This window comes from Macrobrachium nipponense, chromosome 40 (genome assembly GCF_015104395.2).
Source record: "Macrobrachium nipponense isolate FS-2020 chromosome 40, ASM1510439v2, whole genome shotgun sequence".
Lineage (NCBI taxonomy): Eukaryota > Metazoa > Arthropoda > Malacostraca > Decapoda > Palaemonidae > Macrobrachium > Macrobrachium nipponense.
Window position 1 is genome coordinate 45,202,316 of NC_061101.1, and position 20,731 is coordinate 45,223,046.

General features: G+C 39.1%; 1 protein-coding gene across 1 annotated transcript in view; it reads right to left on the minus strand.

Moving 5' to 3' along the window:
• LOC135212132 (uncharacterized) overlaps nucleotides 1-20,731 on the minus strand; it is a 128,149-nt gene that overhangs the window by 16,584 nt on the left and 90,834 nt on the right. The window contains exon 8 of the mRNA XM_064245537.1: nucleotides 11,438-11,620. Within this exon, the coding sequence (XP_064101607.1) occupies nucleotides 11,438-11,620 (183 nt within the window). The remainder of the gene's footprint in view (nucleotides 1-11,437; nucleotides 11,621-20,731) is intronic.

Genomic DNA, 20,731 nt, shown 5'->3' on the forward strand with positions numbered 1-20,731 from the left:
TAGGTAGTCTCAGTGTCTGTCTCTCCTGTTCAACAAGAACAAGAGATAGCTAAACTGAGGAGGGCAGTAGAAGAATTAGCAAAGGAACTAAAGGAGTTGACAAAGGACAAACTTGAAGGCAAGAGAAGAGAAGACAGGATGGAAAAGGAAATTGGAGACCTACAAAGAGAAGTTACATACCTTAGGAAAGAAAAACAGGAATTGAACAACAGTAGAAAATGGAGAGAGTATAGTAGAGATTAGAAAACAATTGCTTAAGACCAGAACCAGAAATGAAACAGAAACAAGCACTAGACTTGGTACAAAGAAAGAAGCTTACAATAATAAAAATGATAAATTCAAGAGAGCTGTTGGTAGAAGAGTGATAGCAGCCAGAAAATACAATTGTCCCCCAAAAGAAATCGACACAACAAATAGATCTGCTGTGCTCTCAGAAGTAAAAGAGGAAACAATCTTAATCGGAAACTCGTTAGTAAAAGAGCAGGGCTTAAATTTTGTCGCCAAAAACAGAAGAGAAAAGTAAATTCTTACTCAGGTGCAGGAGCAAAGAAGATAGCTGAGGCAGTAAAAAAAAATCAAGGTAAATAATAGAAAAAGTGCAGTCATAGTGCAGGGAGGAGGAAATGACTTTTTTCCAAAAGACGGAGGAACTGGCCACACAGCAGGCCTTGTAGCCAACCTGACTAAAATTGTAGAGAACATCCAAGAGAAAACTGATAACGGCTTCTTCTAGGACTTTTGCCCAGAACCAATGTAAGCAATTACTCCCTTAGCAAGGCAATTTGAATCAATGACAGACTGGAATTAATATGCCAAGAAAAAGGTGTTAGGTTTGTAAACTTTTGGGACAGATTTATAGGGAATAAAAAAACTATATAAAAGAGATGAAACTCACCTGAATACAGAAGGAGCAAAACTAATAGGAAACCTTCTCAAGGAAAACCTCTTGAAACACCTCAATGGACTGAACTTTCAAGTTAAGAAATCGGAAAGCTCCCAGAAGCTGGCTAGTAGTAGCACTGCAGGCAACAGTGACAGTAAGGGAAACGAATAAAGCCACTGAGGACAAAAGAGAAGATAGAAGTCCCTCAGAGTGGCATAGTTTAATGCACAATCAATTCGGAACAAAGTAGATATCTTCAAAGCATTAGTAGCAAGTGAGGAATTAGACATAATGGGTATCACAGAAACATGGATACAAGAGGCGACACGAGACTTCGTAGGAGAGTACCAGATAGCTGGATATAAATTGTTCAAAAAAGATTGACTCAATAAAAAGGGTGGAGGCGTTATGTGATATGTTAACCCCTGTACACACTATGTATCATGATGCTCGTAGTGTTAGATGGATGCGTTGAAAAACGACTTTTTCAACAAGAAGCCGCATCACCAACATGTTCATGGGTCAGAGCCATTTCATTACTCAGCTCAGTGATGCACCGTCATTCAGACGGGAAGGGCATCCGCTCAGCTCCAGCGATGATGGCTCAATCACCACCACCCGCTAAACCCCTTGAGTGGACAAGGACTAACACAATACTTTTTATTGAATTACTGAAGGAACATCAAATGCAAGTAGTACAAGATGAGTAACATCAGGAGTTCAAGCTTGGAAACCATAAAATCAGGGTTATCGAGTTTTGTAAACTGTGCATTGCAGAATGAAGGCATTATAAAAAAGATGCACACCCTGAAGACACAATTCTACAAGGAAATGTCTGCAATCAAAGCATCACAGAAGTCTGGAACTGACACGGAAGGTTTCTACGTACACTCTGAAGTTTCAGGGATGATTAGACCGAGGCTCTGTTTTGAAATCCTGGTTGAATATTGGAGGCTTGCAAACAATCCTCCACCTGCAAGAAAGTGTAGTGTAGCCTCCAGACGAGCTCCTGGTGATATGCTGTCTCGAAAGCTGGTGTCCTGCTTACAAATGTATGGTTCAATTTTCGATAACAATTTATAAAATGCAGGGATTGGCATTCTTGTGTAATTTTCAAAGTCTGTTGGATTTTCGACTTGTAGCTCCAAAAATATTTCGTTGAAGCTTCCCTTCAGAGGTCGCCGAGAAAGCCATTGCTTACACCACAAGGTTCTAAGTTTCTTCCTCAAAAGTTTCTTTTTTTCCAGTACACAGAGCAACTACACCCTACAGTAGTCTCTCCTGGCAAAGTACATCATCGGCAGACATCCTGCCGTTGAAAGCTGAACTGCAACTGAGCAGCTCACTCGCGCGAACAAGTGGGCAGTGTTGCAATACAGTTTGGCCGCTATTAATTTTATTCAACACCACTACTGCATCACGTAGCTGATACATGATGGCATAGTGTGTACCATGCTTTAGGGACCACCTCAGTCCAATAGTGTAAAATTACAACCATGCAAGAAGTGATTGGCATCAATATAAACACCCTAGGGAGGAAGATAACTCTAATACTAGTGTACAGACCTCCCCACCAATCACAAATGTACCATGAGGAGCTGTATGCACTACTAAGACAAAAAAGAAACAATAAACTGCATAATAATGGGAGATTTCAATGCAGCAGTACATTGGGACACGATGACCTCCGCATCAAACGTAGAAGGAGAGAGACTTTTAGATTTTGTAAAAAATGAATTCCTCCACCATTGGGTTGACAAACCCACTAGAGGAAACAATATACGAGACATTGTCCTATCAACGGAAGATAATCTAGTATCTGACCTTTCAGTAGGTGCAAATCTAGGCAAAAGCGACCATAAAATGATCTCATTTCAAATTAATGTTCAACATAAAAAAAGAGAAGATATTAATGAGATTAGACTACCGCTGATAAGACCTAAATAAGCTAAAGGAGTACGTTAAAAATCTAGAGTACAACGAGAACACAGGCATAGATAAGCACTGGGAAGCCTTTCATGAGGAATACACAGAAAAACGCTCTAGATGTATACCATGAAGGGAAATACTAACAAATGGCAACCCTCAGCCAAAGTCGTTCAACAGGGAAATTAAAAGTAAGATAAGAGAAAGAGACAGATTGCACAAATCAATGAACCCACACCATCACCAATAGAAGCAAGCAAGCATAAAGAACTCTGTAGATTGGTGGACAAATTAGTAAGAAATGCAAAGATAAATGAGGATAAGAGAGTTGCATCAGTTTGTAAAGAAAATCCAAAATAATTCTTTGCACGTTTTAACAGTAGGAAACCAATAAAAAATAGCATAGGTTCCCTAAGGGACATTAGAGTAACCTGGTGAACTCAGACTCGGAAAAAGCAGAGTTATAGAATAAGCTTTTTACTAGTGTATTCACAACTGAAGAAACTACCTCAGTACCAGAACCTGCTATTAAATATGAAGAGGCAGATCCACTGGACAAAATAATATTTACAGAAGAGGACATTAAAAACAAAATAGACAAACTCAACAAGTTCAAATCTCCTGGCCGGGATGGGATTCATCCAAGAGAAATTAAAGAGCTATAAGAGGAAAAGTGCTGAACAAAGAAAGGCACCAAAAGGATGGAAACTAGGAAATGTGTCCCCAGTTTACAAAAAAAGGTCCAAAAGAAGAGCCGGGAAATTATAGACCAATCTGCCTAATGTCGGTCGTTTGCAAGATTTTTGAGTCCATAATTGCAGATCAAATTGTGGATCACATATATAGAAACAACTTTTTGTTAAACAGACAAAATAGATCCTGCCTATCAAACCTCTTGGAGTTTTTTTCCTAACTTGCTAGGTATCTACGACAGTAGTAGAGCAATAGATATACTCTACTTAGATTCCAAAAGGCCTTTGACAAAGTCCCACACAAGAATCTGATGACAAACGTTAGTTTAGGAATTGTAGGAGAAACAGCAGACTGGGTCGAAGACTGGCTAACTTATAGAAAACAGTGTCATTATAAATGGTGAGGAATCAGAATGGGCAGATGTAATAAGCGGAGTTCTCCAGGGTCCTGTCCTTGGCCCTCTCGTTTTTTATTTACATTAACCCTTAAACGCCAAAGGGGTATAATAAAAATCGTCTCCCGTATGCCGAGGGGGTCTCGGAGTGAGCGCCGAAGCGGAAAAAATATATATTTTTTTAAATCACAGCGTTCTAAGTTTTCAAGATTAAGAGTTCATTTTTGGCTCCTTTTTTTGTCATTGCGATATATGGTAGCGCAAAAACAAAATTTCATATATAATTGTATTCAAATCGCGCTGTGAGCAAAACGGTTAAAGCTAACGAGTTATTTTTTTCATTGTATTGTACACTAAATTGCGATCATTTTGGTATATAACACATTGTAAATCAATCAAAGCAACACAGAGAAAATATTATCACAATGTGATGCATAAATTCGTAACATGCGGACGTAAAAAAATGTTTTTTTTAAACATTCACCATAAAACTAAATAAGTATTGTTTAGAGACTTCCAATTTGTTTCAAAATGAAGATAAATGATTGAATAATACTATACTGTAAGAGTTTTAGCTTACAATTGCAGTTTTCAACCATTTCGAATGAGTTAAAGTTGACCGAATGTTGAATTTTTTTAATATTTTTTTTTTTATGTGCAAATATTTCGAAAATGAGAAAAGCTACAACCTTCAATATTTTTTGTTGTATTCTACATGAAATTGCACACATTTTCATATGTAAAACTCTATGAAATGCCTAATATGAAATGGAGCAAATATTCCGAGAATGCGACGTACGCATTTCGGAGATTTGCGGCGGAGAATCCGCGCGCTGAGGGAAGGAAGGTTGTTTTTTAAATTCACCATAAATCTAAATATTGTGCTAGAGACTTCGAATTTGTTTCAAAATGAAGATAAATTACTGAATATTACTAGACTGTAAGAGTTTTAGCTTACAATTGCGTTTTCAATTTCCATTTCGGTAGAGCCAAAGTTGACTGAACGTGGTTTCTTCTATTTATCGTGATTTATATGCAAATATTTTGAAAATGAGAAAAGCTACAACCTTCAATTATTTTTTTTGTATTCTTCATGAAATTGCGCACATTTTCATACAGTATACAACTTCATGTAACGGCTAATTTAAAATGGTGCAAACATTACGACAATCGCATGTATGATTTTTTCGGAAGAGTTACCGTGTGGACGTAAGAAATTTTTTTTTTTCCCCCATAAATTAACCATAAATCAAAATATTGTGCTAGAGATTTCCAATTTGTTGCAAAATGAAGGTAAACGATTAAATATTACTAGAATATAAGAGTTTTAGCTTACAATTGCGTTTTTTTACCATTTTGGTAGAGTCAAAGTTGACTGAATGTTGAAATTTTGGCACATCGTTATTTATATGAAAATATTTCAAAACTGATAAAAGCTACAACCATGGGTTGTTTTTAGTTGTATTGTGCATGAAATTGCGCACATTTCCATTTATAAAACTTTATGTAACGGCTAATTTAAAATGTTGCAAACATTACGACAATCGCACGTATGATTTTTTTTGAAGAGTTACCGCCCCCCTGCACGTAAGGAAAAAGTTTTTTTTCATAAATTCACCAAAAATCGAAATATTGTGCTAGAGACTTCCAATTTGTTGCAAAATGAAGGTAAATGATTGAATATTACTAAAATATAAGAGTTTTAGCTTACAATTGCATTTTTCGACCATTTCGGTAGTGTCAAATTTGATCGAAGGTTGAAATTTTGGCACTTATCGTTATTTATATGAAAATATTTCAAAACTGATAAAAGCTACAATTATGAGTATTTTTTTGTTGTATTCTACATGAAATTGCACACATTTTCATACATAATACTCCATGTAACAGCTAATTTAAAATGGTGCAAAAATTATGTCAACGTGACAAAATAATTTCTGAGATGTGTCACTGATACTTTTTAGTGCCATAAGAAAGAAATTCACGCTTGCATGCCTGCGTATCGATTGTAAACAAAACAACACCTTGATCCGTGAATTCCCAGCATCCACCAAGGCGCGTGATTCAAAAGTTTTCGGCTGGTAGGCCTATAAGTATTTTTCAGCAAATTTAAAAAAAAACTTTTTATATAGACGTAAAATACGTCCAATCGGCACCCAACAGACAATTTATCTCAACGTAAAATACGTCCAATAGGGATGCGCACCAGCTTCCCCCCGCCCCATGAATAGTTGAAGCCCGCGAATACTTAAGAGCCTCCTCTAAAAATTTTTATGACTGCCTACCTCGAATGTTCATATAACCTTAAATAACATTCTACTTCAAATAGTATACCTTAAATTACTATCCTATTACTGTATTAATCTTTAAGATTATATTATTATATAATTTCAAAGTCATCTTAAACAATTTACCATTAAAAATATATACGTACAGCCAATAACCACACACAGAGAGAGAGAGAGAGAGAGAGAGAGAGAGAGAGAGAGAGAGAGAGAGAGAGAGACCTTACAGCTTGTTCGGGTTGCCCCAGATCCCTCTAATGTCTACCAAAGAATTGCTGATGCATCTTCTGGTATATTTTGCATCTACCAATCTTATTTTGGAAGAAAATGCCATCTTGCACTTTTATTATGATGGACGAAGCCAAAGCTGCAGCATTTAAAGCCCCCAAAAATTGTGTAACTGATTATGTGTGGGATGCTGCAGGCTCTATGATAAACCTAGGGCTTATTTACTAGTCAAAAACCCCAAGGGCCTTATAAATAAGAATAAAAATGCATTGTCTGTGTACTGGATGCACAACCCCCAGGCATGGATTATGAAACTCTTCAAGTCTTATTGGTTCCACCAGTGCTTCATCCCTGAGGTCAAGCTTATCTGTCAGAGAAAGGCCTTGAATTCAAAGTTCTCCTAATCATGGACAATGCTGGAGGCCAGGCTGTTGGATCTGTCGTATGATGGTGTGCAGGTAGAGTTCTTGCCGCCGAACACCACTTCGTTGATTCAACCAATGGATCAAGGTGTTATCAGTGATTTTAAAGGTCTCTATACGCAAAACTCCCCTGCATAACCTTGTTGAAGCTATGGACTCTGATGAAGACTTCTAGCTAAAGGTGTACTGGTGTGACTACACCATTGCATCGTGTCTCCTAAATATTCAGAAGGCCATAAAGAGATGAAAAAGGAAACTTTAAATGCCAGCGGGAAAAATCTGTGGCCAGAAGTGGTCCACGATTATAGGGGATTCTCTCTTGATGAAGTCCATCACTCTTTGGTGGTAAAGCCGTGAAGCTGGCAAAACTACTGGGAGGAGAGGGCTTCAATGATATGATGCTTGATGACATTATTGACCTGATCAATGCCCACTCAAAACCGTTGACAGATGAGGACTTGATGGAGATGACGAAGTCACCAAGTGAAGAAGAGGAACAAGAGGAACTAGGAGTTGAAGAAGAGGAAGTTGGCCTAACACTTGATCGCCTCGCAATCATGGTCAGAATGACCAAAAAACTTCTGCGAGTGGTTGAAGAATGGGACCACCAGATGCTTCGTTCATTGCAGTCCTCCAATACAATTGAGGGTGGCATTTCAGTTTATAAAAACCTTCTTGCCCAGAAGATAAAGCAGTGCCATTAACTGCCCATAACTATGTTCCTCATTTGGAAGGAGATACCAGTTATGCCTAAACCTTTAGCGAAAACAAGAGTTACAGATGAGGGTGAGGATACTGCACCACTTGATGAAGCACCTGATGTAGTGGTGCCTAATGAAGAGCTGTAATGCTCTTCTTGGCTGTGCAGCACATACATTCATCTCATTGTCATCAGTACTGCACAGCTTACTCCTCCTCATCTTCACCATTCAAGTTGTAATGTCTTAATAGTCTCTGGACATAATTTCTAACCACCTAAAATAAATAAAAAAATATATACAGAAATGGCCACACATGGTGTCAACCCAAACAAAAGGTAAAATCCTTTAGTATACCTAAGAAAAATACATAACACAAAAAGGGCAAAATGGTACACTTTTGCTTTACAACAAAAATGTTATGCCTATGTTATTTCCATATTTTCAGTGTTAATAAAACATGTTTGGGGCTTGATTTTCCGACATAGAACATATTCCAAGGATTCTTAGTTTCAAAGTAAAAGAAAAAGTGCATCTCCTTTGGGCAGTGCATCCCTATTGGTCCCCTTACCCTATTATTATTTTTATTATATCAATATTAAAAAATATTAACCCTTTAACGCCGATTGGACGTATTAAACGTTGATATAAATTGTCTGTTGGGTGCCGTATGGTAGTTGATATAAAAAAGTTTTTTTAAAAGTTCGCGGAAAAATAGTTACACATAGGCCTACTAGGAGAAAACTTTTGAATCACGCGCCTTGGGGGATGCTGGGAGCTCACGGATCAAGGCGTTGTTTTATTTACAATCGTTACCCAGGCGCGAATTTCTTTCTTATCGCACTAAAAAGTATCAGTGACACATCTCAAAAATTATTTCGTCACTTTGACATAATTTTTGTGCCATTTTATATTAGCCATTACATGGAGTATTATATATGAAAATGTGTGCAATTTCATGTAGAATACAACAATAAACACTCATGGTTATAAGCCCCCCTTTTTTTTTTTGTTATTCAGTTTTTGAAATATTTTCATATAAATAACAATAAGTGCCAAAATTTCAACCTTCGGTCAATTTGACTCGACCGAAATGGTCGAAAAATGCAATTGTAAGCTGAAACTCTCATATTCTAGTAATAGAATCATTTACCTTCATCTTGCAACAAATTGGAAGTCTCTACCACAATATTTTGATTTATGGTGAATTTATGAGAAAAACTTTTTCCTTACATCCGCGCGGTAACTCTTCCGTCCGAAAAAATCAGAAATTTTTTCGTCCGATTGTCGTAATGTTTGCACTATTTTAAATTAGCCGTTACATAAAGTTTTATACATGGAAATGTGCGCAATTTCATGAAGAATACAACAAAAAACAACCCATGGTTGTAGCTTTTATCAGTTTTGAAATATTTTCATATATAACGATAAGTGCCAAAATATCAACCTTCGGTCAACTTTGACGTGACCGAAATGGTCGAAAAACGCAATTGTAAGCTAAAACTCTTATATTCTAGTAATATTCAATATTCAATCATTTACCCTTATTTTGCAACAAACTGGAAGTCTCTAGCACAATATTTCGATTTATGGTGAATTTATGAAAAAAAAAAAAAAAAATTCCTTACGTCCGTGCGGTAACTCTTCCGAAAAATAATCAGAAATTTTTTCGTCCGATTGTCGTAATGTTTGCACCATTTTAAATTAGCCATTACATAAAGTTTTATATATGAAAATGTGCACAATTTCATGTAAAATAAAACTAAAAACAACCCATGGTTGTAGCTTTTATCACTTTTGAAATATTTTCATATAAATTTAATGATAAGTGCCAAAGTTTCAACCTTCGGTCAACTTTGACTCGACCGAAATGGTTGAAAAATGCAATTGTAAGCTAAAACTATTAGATTCTAGTAATATTCAATCATTTACCTTTATTTTTCAACAAATTGGAAGTCTCTAACACAATATTTCGATTCATGGTGAATTTATGAAATAAACTTTTTCCTTACGTCTGTGCGGTAACTCTTCCGAAAAAGTCATAAATTTTTTCGTCCGATTGTTGTAATGTTTGCACCATTTTAAATTAGCCGTTACATAAAGTTTTATATATGAAAATGTGCGCAATTTCATGCAGAATACAAAAAAAACCAACCTATGGTTGTAGCTTTTATCAGTTTTGAAATATTTTCATATAAATAACGATAAATAGAAAAATTTCGTCCTTCGGTCAACTTTAACTCGACTGAAATGGTCGAAAACTGCAATTGTAAGCTACAACACTTACAGTCTAGTAATATTCAATCAATTACCTTCATTTTGCAACAAACGGGAAGTCTCTAGCACAATATTTCGATTTATGGTGAATTTTTGACAACAGCTTTTTTATATGTCCCGTGTGTTATGAATTCATGCATCATTTTGTGATATTTTCTCTGTGTTGCCTTGATCGTTTTACAATGTGTTATATACCAAAATGATCGCAATTTAGTGCACAATACAACGGAAAAAAATTAACTTGTTAGCTTCAACCGTTTTGCTCATAGCACAATTTGAATACAATTATATATGAAATTTTGTTTTTGCGCTATCATATATCCCATTATTTATATATGATAATGATATTTTTTTTCATTTCTGATGGTTGCATACTAAACTTCACGCAATGACAAAAAAAGGAGTGAAAAAAAATTTTTTCCGCTTCGGCGCTCACTCTCAGACCCTGACGGCATAAGGGAGACGATTTTTATTATACCCCTTCGGCGTTAAAGGGTTAATACAGTGGTCCCCCCTTATTCACAGGGGATGTGTACCAGACCCCCCAAATAGTTGTAACCCGTATAAAAATGCTAAAATGTTCCCAAGAGAAATCCGCGAATCCGGAGAACACAAACACGGGGGGTCCGCTGTAAACATATGCATGTACCATAAAAATTCTCTCATCTCAGTAAGAGAGAGGAGTTATCCTTACTAAAATGTGAAATAGAAAGGTTATTTTATTTCTTTAAAATATTATCGCATACGAATTTTGTAATTACGTACAGTTATATTATTAACATTATTATCATTACAGTGGACCCCCCGTATTCGCGTTCTCCGGATTCGCGGACTCACACATTCGCGGATTTCTCTCGGGAACGTTTCCCTGCATTATTCACGGAAAATTTGCGCATTCGCGGTATTTTTCTATGAGAAATATCCACAAATTCCTGGTTTTTGTTATCAATTTCATCATAAAATGCACTTTTTGTGATAAAACTATTAAAAATACCAAGTATGAAAATTTTTAGTGGTTTTCCTTAAGTTTTAACTAACAAAATAGGCTGTTTTTAGCGTTTTTATAAGGGTTCCAAACATTCGCGGATTCTAACTATTCACGGGGGGGTCTGGTACGCATCCCCCGCGAATACGGGGGGACCACTATATTATTATTATTTGAAAATATTAATAATCATAGTACATAAATGTACCATAAAAATTCCCTCATCTCGAGAGAGAGAGAGAGAGAGAGAGAGAGAGAGAGAGAGAGAGAGAGAGAGAGAGCGAGAGGTAGATAGAGATAGAGAGAGAGAGAGAGAGAGAGAGAGAGAGAGAGAGAGAGAGAGAGAGAGAGAGAGAGAGAGAGAGAGAGAGAGAGAATCATTGTTTTTATTATTTAATGTTATTCAATTTATACATAATAGCTTGAAAACCTATAAATTACATAACAAACTAAACAAACACCTTAGCAGGTTCCTCGAGGATTTGAAAATGTTTTATCGTTCCCGTGCCTGCGACAAACTTGTGCATGATAATTTGTTAGGTTCCAATGAAAAGTTTGCGCTATTGTAAATTTGCGCCACTCAAATTGCATAAGATTGAGGTATTACTGTATTTATTATGGAAAAATCTAATGAAAAAGTTTAAACACTACCTTGAGAAGTTTTAATTGCTCCAAATGTGAACTGAAGTAGGATGGAGTTGGTGGTAGCTCAGCCAGTCGATCCAGGTCAACCTCTCGAAATCTATGGGTTAAGCTCAAGTCCTTAAGATCAGGACAATGGGTTGTTATCACAATAACTTTGGAGGCAGACACTGAATCCTCTTTGACTCTGTAAAAGCAAAAGACACTAAGCATTATCAGTTGTAAGGGAAAATAATGTTGGGATCTACTTGCCTTTGCATGAATAATACCACTGCCTACCAGTACCTTATTTCCATAACATACTAAAGAGGTTACTATATATATGTACAATCTTAGCATCATACAGCACATAAATATTTTTAAAGAAATCTTGTATTCAGTAATCCTTGTGCAATGCACAGTGCATGCAACTGTGATGTACTTACTAACTCCCTCTATATTGCATAAAATCAATTCAACTGGTGTTAAGGCATAAAAGTTAAATTAAATACAATTTGCTATTTTACAGCACAGTCAAACCAAATCCTAGTAAAGATGTGTGAAATGCTTGATGATACCAACCCAGATTTAAGTATGCATCTATAATACGTACATACAAATGATTCCATATTCAAAAATTTATATATAAAGGTATTCAAAAATCAACAAAAATATAAAACAAACACAACCTGTACTGCAAGTAATAGCTAAAACAAAATAAATAGTATCCAATTCTTACACTTTCCTGCATGATAAACTTACTATGGCTTTAATATCTTCACATACAGTACTGCATTTCTTTACTGTACAATGGATTTATTATTCTAATTCACCTGTATTGAATTTTTCTTCTGTCCTAGCTTAATTTTCCTTTCTTTTCAGATTCTTTGCTTCTTAATTTTTTCTGTATTGCACAGTATATTCAAGATTTACCACAAGGTGTGCATTAAAAAGTTACATAAATACAGCCTACTGTACTGTAAATTCAACTGGATAGTGTTATGCAAAATCAAATTTATATTCACCTAGGAATACAACAGCAATTCTACTGGACAGTACGTGTTATGAAAAATTAAATTTACAATCATCTAGGAATACAATAGCATTTGATAGTAATGGTCAGTGGTCACATCTAAAAAAAATCATACATTTGTTTGAAAAAAGATATTTTACATAGCTTCAAGCTTCCTACTACGGCAGTCTGAAAAATCAAATTTCATGGTTGTTGCCATTGTTTGTGTAGGTGACAAGGTCCTGCCCACATTCAGGACTGACAGGTATAACTCAGCAAAGAGCTTCAATTTGTTTGAGCCCTGATGTCCTTTGAGAGGAGGGAGGGCTCCGATTATGTAATTGCTTGGTAGGAGTATATAAAACTTTATCATAAAAATATCTTTTTTTATATAAGTGACTCACTAAGCAATTACATAACTGATTCCACATTGAAAGGAGGTGGGATACATGGACACATTCAACTACAAAACATAAATAAAGGTCATGACTTTTAAATGGAAAGGTTGCTAGCATTGTTACAATGTTGGTTGTTCCTTACTTGTTTAAAGAGCTGCTGCAGGAGGGTACTGCTCTATCTGGCACTCATCTTAACCTGTAGTGGGTGTGGCAGTATAGCAAGAACTGCCCTATTTTTGTGGGTACTTTGCAGCCATGGAAGTTCAGAGAGTGTTGACAAAGATTAAAAAGTGCCCTTGCCCTGGGCATAGACCAGAATAAAAACACAACACTGTCACCTAAAATGGAATAAAAACTACCACTCCTACACTAAAACCAGGCGAGTACTCCAAGTACAATGTATCCTCAGGCTCCCACTTCGACTCAATACCTTATATCAAGGCAACAGGATAGTAGAGGGACAGAGTCCCCAATACTTCCTCTCCCAACACCATGCTAACCATGTACAGTAATTTTCGGATACAATTTCTGTCTTTGAGGTCATGCAAAGCAAAGACTGACTTACACTTCCAAAATGTTGATTGCAGAATTGTAGTCTCAAAGGACAGATTATATAGAAAAGTAAGAGAAATAGCGATGTCCTGAGCCTCGTAAGCTTTACCTTAAAGGTTGGTAAGACCTCCCCTCAGAAAAAAGAAAAGGGCATTCTTCAACAGTGGACGTGAGGTGTTCCTCACAGAGCACCAGAGATTATTCGAAGGTCCTGATCTTTTCTGTCCTTTGAAGGTAGTACCTCAAGGCTCTCACAGGACACAGGAGTGTCTTCCTCCTCTGACCTGAGGATGTTCATTAAGTTCTTAATGGTGAACAAGTGAGGCCAGGGCTTGGAAACATCCTCGTTCTTGGTGAAGAAACTAAGAGAGAGAGAAAACAGACAGCATCACCCCATGAAAATCTCACTCTTTTATCAACACCCTACAGTTTGCTAAAGTGTTTGACAGTAGCCTATGCAACAAGGATGACGGTAGCCAATGCCATGAGGAAGAGAGTCTTTTTGGTGAGGTTCTCAAAAGAGACTGAGCGGAGAGGTTCGAAAGTGGGGCCTGAGAGCCACTTTAGAACAATGTCTAAATTCCTTGAGACTAAGCCTGACTTTTCTTGTTTGGAAGCCTCGAAAGATCTGATGATGTAACTGAGGTCTTGGTTCAAGGACACATCTAGGTCTCTGCGCTTAAACACCAAACTAAGCATTGATTTATACCCCTTGCTAGTGGAAGGAGACAACTTCCTGAAGCCCCTTAGATAAAAAAAAAAAAAACCCAGCTATCTGGCTTACAGAGGTTTCAGAAGAAGAGTTGTTATTGTGGCTGTACCATCTGAAAACTGCCCACTTGGACTGGTAGAACTTACTAGAAGATTGTCTGCACCTAGCATTAGATTCTGCAGCCTGACTCGAAAACCCCTTCACACTGACAAGGCTTCTGACAGTCTGAAGCCTGCCAGGGCCAGAATGGACAATACTTGGTGGAACCTGAAGTGGGGCTGTCTGAGCAGCGCCTGTTTCTGTAGAAGGAGCCTCAGGAGGTCCACTAACAGTTGCAGCATGTCCATAAACCATTCCTTCCTGGGCCAGAACTAGTGTCATTGAGATGTTCTGGTAAGATGAAAACTTGTTGATCACCTCCCTGATCACCTTGAAAGGTGGGAACACATATATATCCAGGCCTGCCCAGTCTAAAAGCATGGCATCCATCACCCATGCGAGAAGGTCTGGGACTAAAAGATAGGAAGGCGGTGGTTCCTTGACGTCGTGAAGAGGTCCACTGCTGGTTTGCCCCATAACTTCCAGAGATCCACTCAGTCTTCAGGACTTGACTGTAACAACTCAATTCATCTGCTAAGACATTTAGCCTCCCCTGAACAAAGTGAGTGATAATCGTCACTTGGTTCTGCTTCTTCCAGAGAAGGAAATCTTTTGCTGTCTCGTAGAGTGAAGGAGTGGTGCCTCCTTGTTTGCGGACATATCACAGCTATGGTGCTGTCTGCGTAAACTGCTACAAACCTGCCAGAGACTAGAGGAGAGAAGGACTGGAGGCCCTGGTGAATTGCCATCAGCTCTTTGACATTGATGTGGAGTGCACCCTGCTCTATGGACCACATCCCAGAAACCTTCCAACTCCCTAACAGGCAACCAAACCTAGATCTGATGCATTGGGATAAAATTCTAGGTCAGGGTTCAGAGGTAGAAGACTTCCATCCCAAAGACTTTTTGTGGACAACCACCATCAAAGGTCTGCCTTGATCTCCGAGGAGATGCGGAAGATGAAAGAGTCTGGCTGGGTTTTTCTGTACCGGTCCACTTTCTGATAAAACTTCACAAGGTTCCAAGGAGGCCAAGGTCCCCAGTAGACTCATCCACTGAACCACTGAAAAAGTTTTGAGAGGAACTCCCAGACAGTTTGGAGACAAGAATCAACCCTTTTGTTGGAGAGAAAAGCTCGAAAAGTTTGAGTCCAGAATCATCCCTAAATAAGGAATTTGCTGTGTTAGAATTACTTGAGATTTCTGGAAGTTGATTAAAATGCCCAACTCCTGTGTCAGGTGAAGAGTCTTCTTCTAGTCCTCTGTGAACTTCTCCAAAGGGAAGCAGAGAAGCCAGTTGTCCAGATAGAGGGATACGTTGATGATGAGAATATGAAGCTATTCTTAAGAGGAGCGAGAATCCAAGTGAACACTTGCAGGGCTGTGAACAGGCCAAAGCACAAGACCTGGAACTGGAGAACCTTGCCCTGGAAGACGAACGCAGGAACTTTCTGGAATCTGGATGTAGAGGGACATGGAAATACATATCCTGCATGTCCCGAGTGACCATCCAGTCGCCCTGACAAACAAATTCAGGTCACTGACAACCAGAACCTGTATCCACCCACCCAATGACTCAGTGACCATAAAGAAACAGTTGTAGAATCCCTCCAAATTGCGGTTCAATACCTTCTCTGCTGCCCCTGTGCAAATAAGGGACTCGACCTCCCGAGAAAGGGTCGAAAACTTCTCAGATCCTACCAAGTATGCTGTCAAAATGATTGGCAACTTGGATAAGGGAGGCTTCTCTTCAAAAGGGATGGATTAGTCTTCACTTGGCACTTGGACTACCGAAGATTCCGTCCCTCTGTGGCTCCCTTCCTCCCAAAAGAGGTGCAGCCTGGCATCTACTGGGGTGCAAAGGACTTGACTTATTTCTTGGCAACTGGTTTAAAAGAAGACTTGATCGATCTCGAGTAGACTGAGCCTAAAGATCAGTGGTGGATTTTTTCTGCAAATCCGACAGAATATCTTTAGCCACATCTTGGGGGGAAAAGATGGGCTTTGTCCAAAGGTGAAAATAAAAGTGAAGACTTCTGTGTTGTGGTGACCACTTTCATGGCAAAAGTAACAGCTCTTGTTTCATCAAAATCCCCATTGAAAAAAGGGAGGCAACCTTAAAAGAACCAACCCTTACTGTCTTGTTCACACAAGACAATACGTACCAGTAACCAGTCGGAAGCAAAATCCTCTGCTAGGACTGGACAATCCTCAATCTTCCTCACCGTAGCTCCCACAGTATAATCGAGGACACAAAAAAAAGTCTCCAACATTTTAAAAAGGTTCCTGACGAGGTGAACAAGTTTAGGCGGAGAGAAGTAAACCTTGGCTGAAGCAAATGCAGAATGTCATGTTGCGTCAACCAACCCAGACAGCTCCACTTGGGTGGAGGCAGACACTCGCAAGGAGGGAGCTTCTCCAGTGGAGTAGAAGTGATACCTCCTCTTGCAAAGCTTAGAAGGCAAAGCAAAGGCAGCTTTACCTTGTTCCCTTTTCGCTGCCAATCACTCATCTACTTCCCGATCCATTTCCTCAAGAGAAAGGACAATGCTGGAGAATCAGGGGCAGCAGGCTTGAAAAATCTGGGAAGTTAGCTAGGAAAAATAAGGAAGAATATGCTGAAGATGGAGTGGCATCTTGTTCAATTTCATCATCAGAAGATACAGAGAACAAAGAAGTGTTCTACTCTTGGAGACTGCTGGTTTCTCTTCAAAAATCCCAAGAGCTCCTCAAGTGTCATTGGGGCTAAGAGAAGTCCTCTTGGGCCAATGGGAGTGAAAAAGGAGATGGTGGTGCCAGGTGCAGGTGCCAAGCACCTCGGAGGAGATGGGCGCTCAGTGATGAGTGCTTAGCAGAAGGAGACAGGTGCTTATGTGGAACATCTGGGTGCTTGGGAACCAAAACAGGGCACTCAAGACACAGGAGAAGCAAAAGTGGCAAAAGGAGGTAGAACAGTGAAACTACAGGAGGGCTGAGGGCTAACACTTAGCCTCCTTGTACCTCTTGACAGGAGGAGGGAGCTGTCTGCATTGGCAGAGTGCCTCTTCAAAGGCCGAGAAGCCAAAAAACGGCGCCACTGTCATCCAAATCTGTCAACAGACAGTTCACACTAAAATAGATGCCTTTTCAGTGGCGCTCTGTTGCAGCCTGGAGATGATCAACAGGCTAGACTGTCCGTGGCCAAACCCCACCGACCTCCCTTGGACCTCTGGTGTGTCTTCTCCCAAGTGCGGGGGAGCGGGACAGGGACCTTCGTCTGGGAGCACTGGTGGGACAGGCAGCCACCTCCTCAACATGCACAACACTGACAGACAATTTCTCCACAAAAGACCTAAAGAAAGTACCCAACTCCATTACCACATTAGCTAAAAACTCAAGATTTTTGGTTGAACCTAGATTTGAGGCTGCAATGACGTTGGGATTAGAAGCACGGGAACCTGGGACCAGAGTATGAGGTAAAGAGGTAGGAGGGTTAAAGGTGGGAGGCATATCAGAAATCTGAGAAGAAAGAGTGTTATCTTCTACCACACTATACTCTGTTTTTTTTTCATCTGTCCATCCGCCAATAGGTGTTTGTGTATGGTAACACTGCGTCCCCGGTAAATAATTACGCTGTGTGTAAGTGTTAGGTTAAATAAAAGGATATCTGGGTGTACATTTGCAACTGAAAAGTGTTTTAATAATTTACTGAATGCGAATTACACCGTTAATATTCGAAATAGGATATTAATATAATCGTTGAATGTAAGCCGAATGTAACTATCTAAAGCCCGAGACGCAGTGTTACATACAAAAACACCACAGGCGGATGGACAGATGAAAAAAAACAGATATAGGTAAAGGAACAACCTCTAAACTAGCCCTATCTCTGTCAAGTTTCTCCAAGTTGGACTGCACCACCTTCAACTTTTCATCCTCCAATCCTGGCACTCCGAACAGGTGAGATCTTTACGACATTCCTGCCCCTACATTTAACACTCTTTGTGTAAGAATCATAAGGCAACTTAGTTAGTCTAGGTTTGCGATCCTCAATACAATAACAAATGCTTGAAGAGCTGGAGTCTGATCTGACATCTTGAACTAAATTAGAAATAACTAACTTAAAAGGCCACCATAAATAAATGAATACTTCACCAAAATATAGGAAGAAATATCCAAATAAAGATGAAGACAACTGCACAAAACCACCGATGTTAGTCGGAAGCCAGCAGAAAACAAATTGAAGCTCTCTGCTGAGTTGTACCAAACCATCCTGAGTGTGGGCAGGGCCTTGTCACCTACAAAATGATGGTAGCGCCCTCGCGGAATTTGAATTTTTAGACTGCTGTGGTAGGAAGCTTGCAGCTTTGTAAATTGCCTGGTAAGTCACTTGATATAAAATTACCAGCTATTGAGTGAAAAACATAAGATCTACTAAACAAAGAACATTACTATTTCCTAGATGAATATTTCTAAGAAATATTATAAATTTACAGCTGATTAGTTTTCCATAATTAGCCATATACAAAATAAAACTTAACAAAGCACACAAAATTAAAATAAAAATGATATTGTTATTATACAATAAAGTTTCATACATACTTACCTGGCAGATATATACATAGCTAAGACTCCGTCGTCCCCGACAGAAATTCAAATTTCGCGCCACTCGCTACAGGTAGGTCAGGTGATCTACGGCCTGCCCTGGGCGGCAGGACTAGGAACCATCCCCGTTTTCTATCATATTTTCTCTCTTCCACCTGTCTCCTGCGGGGAGGCTGGGTGGGCCTTTAATTGTATATATCTGCCAGGTAATAGTAATGAAACTTTATTGTATAATAACAATATCATTTTCATACAATCAACTTACCTGTCAGATATATACATAGCTGATTGGCACCCTTCGGTGGAGGGTAAGAGACAGCTTACTATATGGAATAGACAGGTAAACAACATATGTTGTAGGTATAAATAAAACCTTGGTTCCTACCTGATAGGTGGTAGACTTCGTGGGTGTTTGCCCAGTAGTCTGCACACCTCAAGAAACTTTAGCGAGATATATGATCTATGGCCAAAGAGTTCTTGTGGGTCTGCCGATGGGGTCTTATCCGCTACTCGGCAGAGCCTAAAAGGACTTTGTCAATGGGTGCTGATCCACTTATATGACAATACACCTTATGAAGGAGCACACAACCAATCCCGACCACCTGATCCTAACCATATGTTAGAACTAAGGATTGTTCCGAGTTATCCCCGAACTCGTCACAACAACCGTAACTCACCACTACGCACACATACAAATTTTAATTTTTCAAAAAAAAGTTTATACTCATCTAATTGGATATGACAAGATTCTCTTACTGAACAACATAGACGGCCGCCCGTGCTAAACCAAGTCCTCCATTGTTCGAAGAGACTCCAGACCATATCCAAAAAGAAGAAAAGTATATACATTTAAGGATTGGTGTCGGCTCCCGTACCCAGAATCGTATCCGCCGATACGAAAGGACCTAGAGAAAAACACTTCTCATATGTCACACGAACGTCTTTCAAGTAATGAGATGCAAATACTGAGTTGCATCTCCAAAATGTCGTATCTATGATGTTTTTAAGCGACATATTCTTATGAAACGAGAGAGACGTTGCTACAGCTCTCACTTCATGAGCTTTTACTCTCAACAGTTGTAACTGTTCGTCAGGACAGACCTTATGAGCGTCTGTAATGACGTTTCTTACAAACAAAGAATGCCAGCGCATTCTTGGACATCAGTCTTGTGGGGTCTTTTACCGCGCACCAAAGACCTTGTCTAGAGCCTCCCATCTGATGCTTCCTCTGAAGGTAGAACTTCAGAGCTCTAACAGGGCATAGAGACCTCTCTGCTTCTCTGCCTACGAGACTCGACATGCCTTTGACTTCGAATGACTTAGGCCAGGGATTCGTGGGATTCTCGTTTTTCGCTAAAAACAGGGTCTTAAACGAGCAAATCGCTGAGTCTCCCTTGAATCCTACTTTATCCTGCAGAGCATGTAATTCACTAAAAAAATTTCTCTTTGCCGTAGCTAAAGATAATAGGAATAGGCATTTTCTGGTGATGTCTCTAAACGATGCCAGATGAGGAGGTTCGAATCTTTCCGATGACAGAAACTTGAGGACTACGTCTAGGTTCCAGTTCGGAGGTATTTTCTGGTTCCTTAGACTTTGAAGTCTCAAAAGACCTTATGAGATCGTGGAGATCTTTATTATCTGCCAGATCCAATCCTCTATTCCTGAATACAGCAGAGAGCATACTTCTGTATCCCTTTATTGTGGATACGGCTAGATGAGATTTTTCTCTCAGGAATAGCAGGAAATCAGCAATTTCCGCTATAGAGGTAGTGGAGGAGGACAACTTCTTGGATCTACACCACCTTCTAAATACCTCCCACTTCGATTGGTATACTTTCGTAGTGGAGGTTCTGCGTGCTCTCGCGATCGCGCTTGCCACTTCGCGAGAAAAGCCTCTCGCTCTGACAAGTCTTTCGATAGTCGAAAGGCAGTCAGAGCGAGAGCGGGAGGTTTTGATGGTAC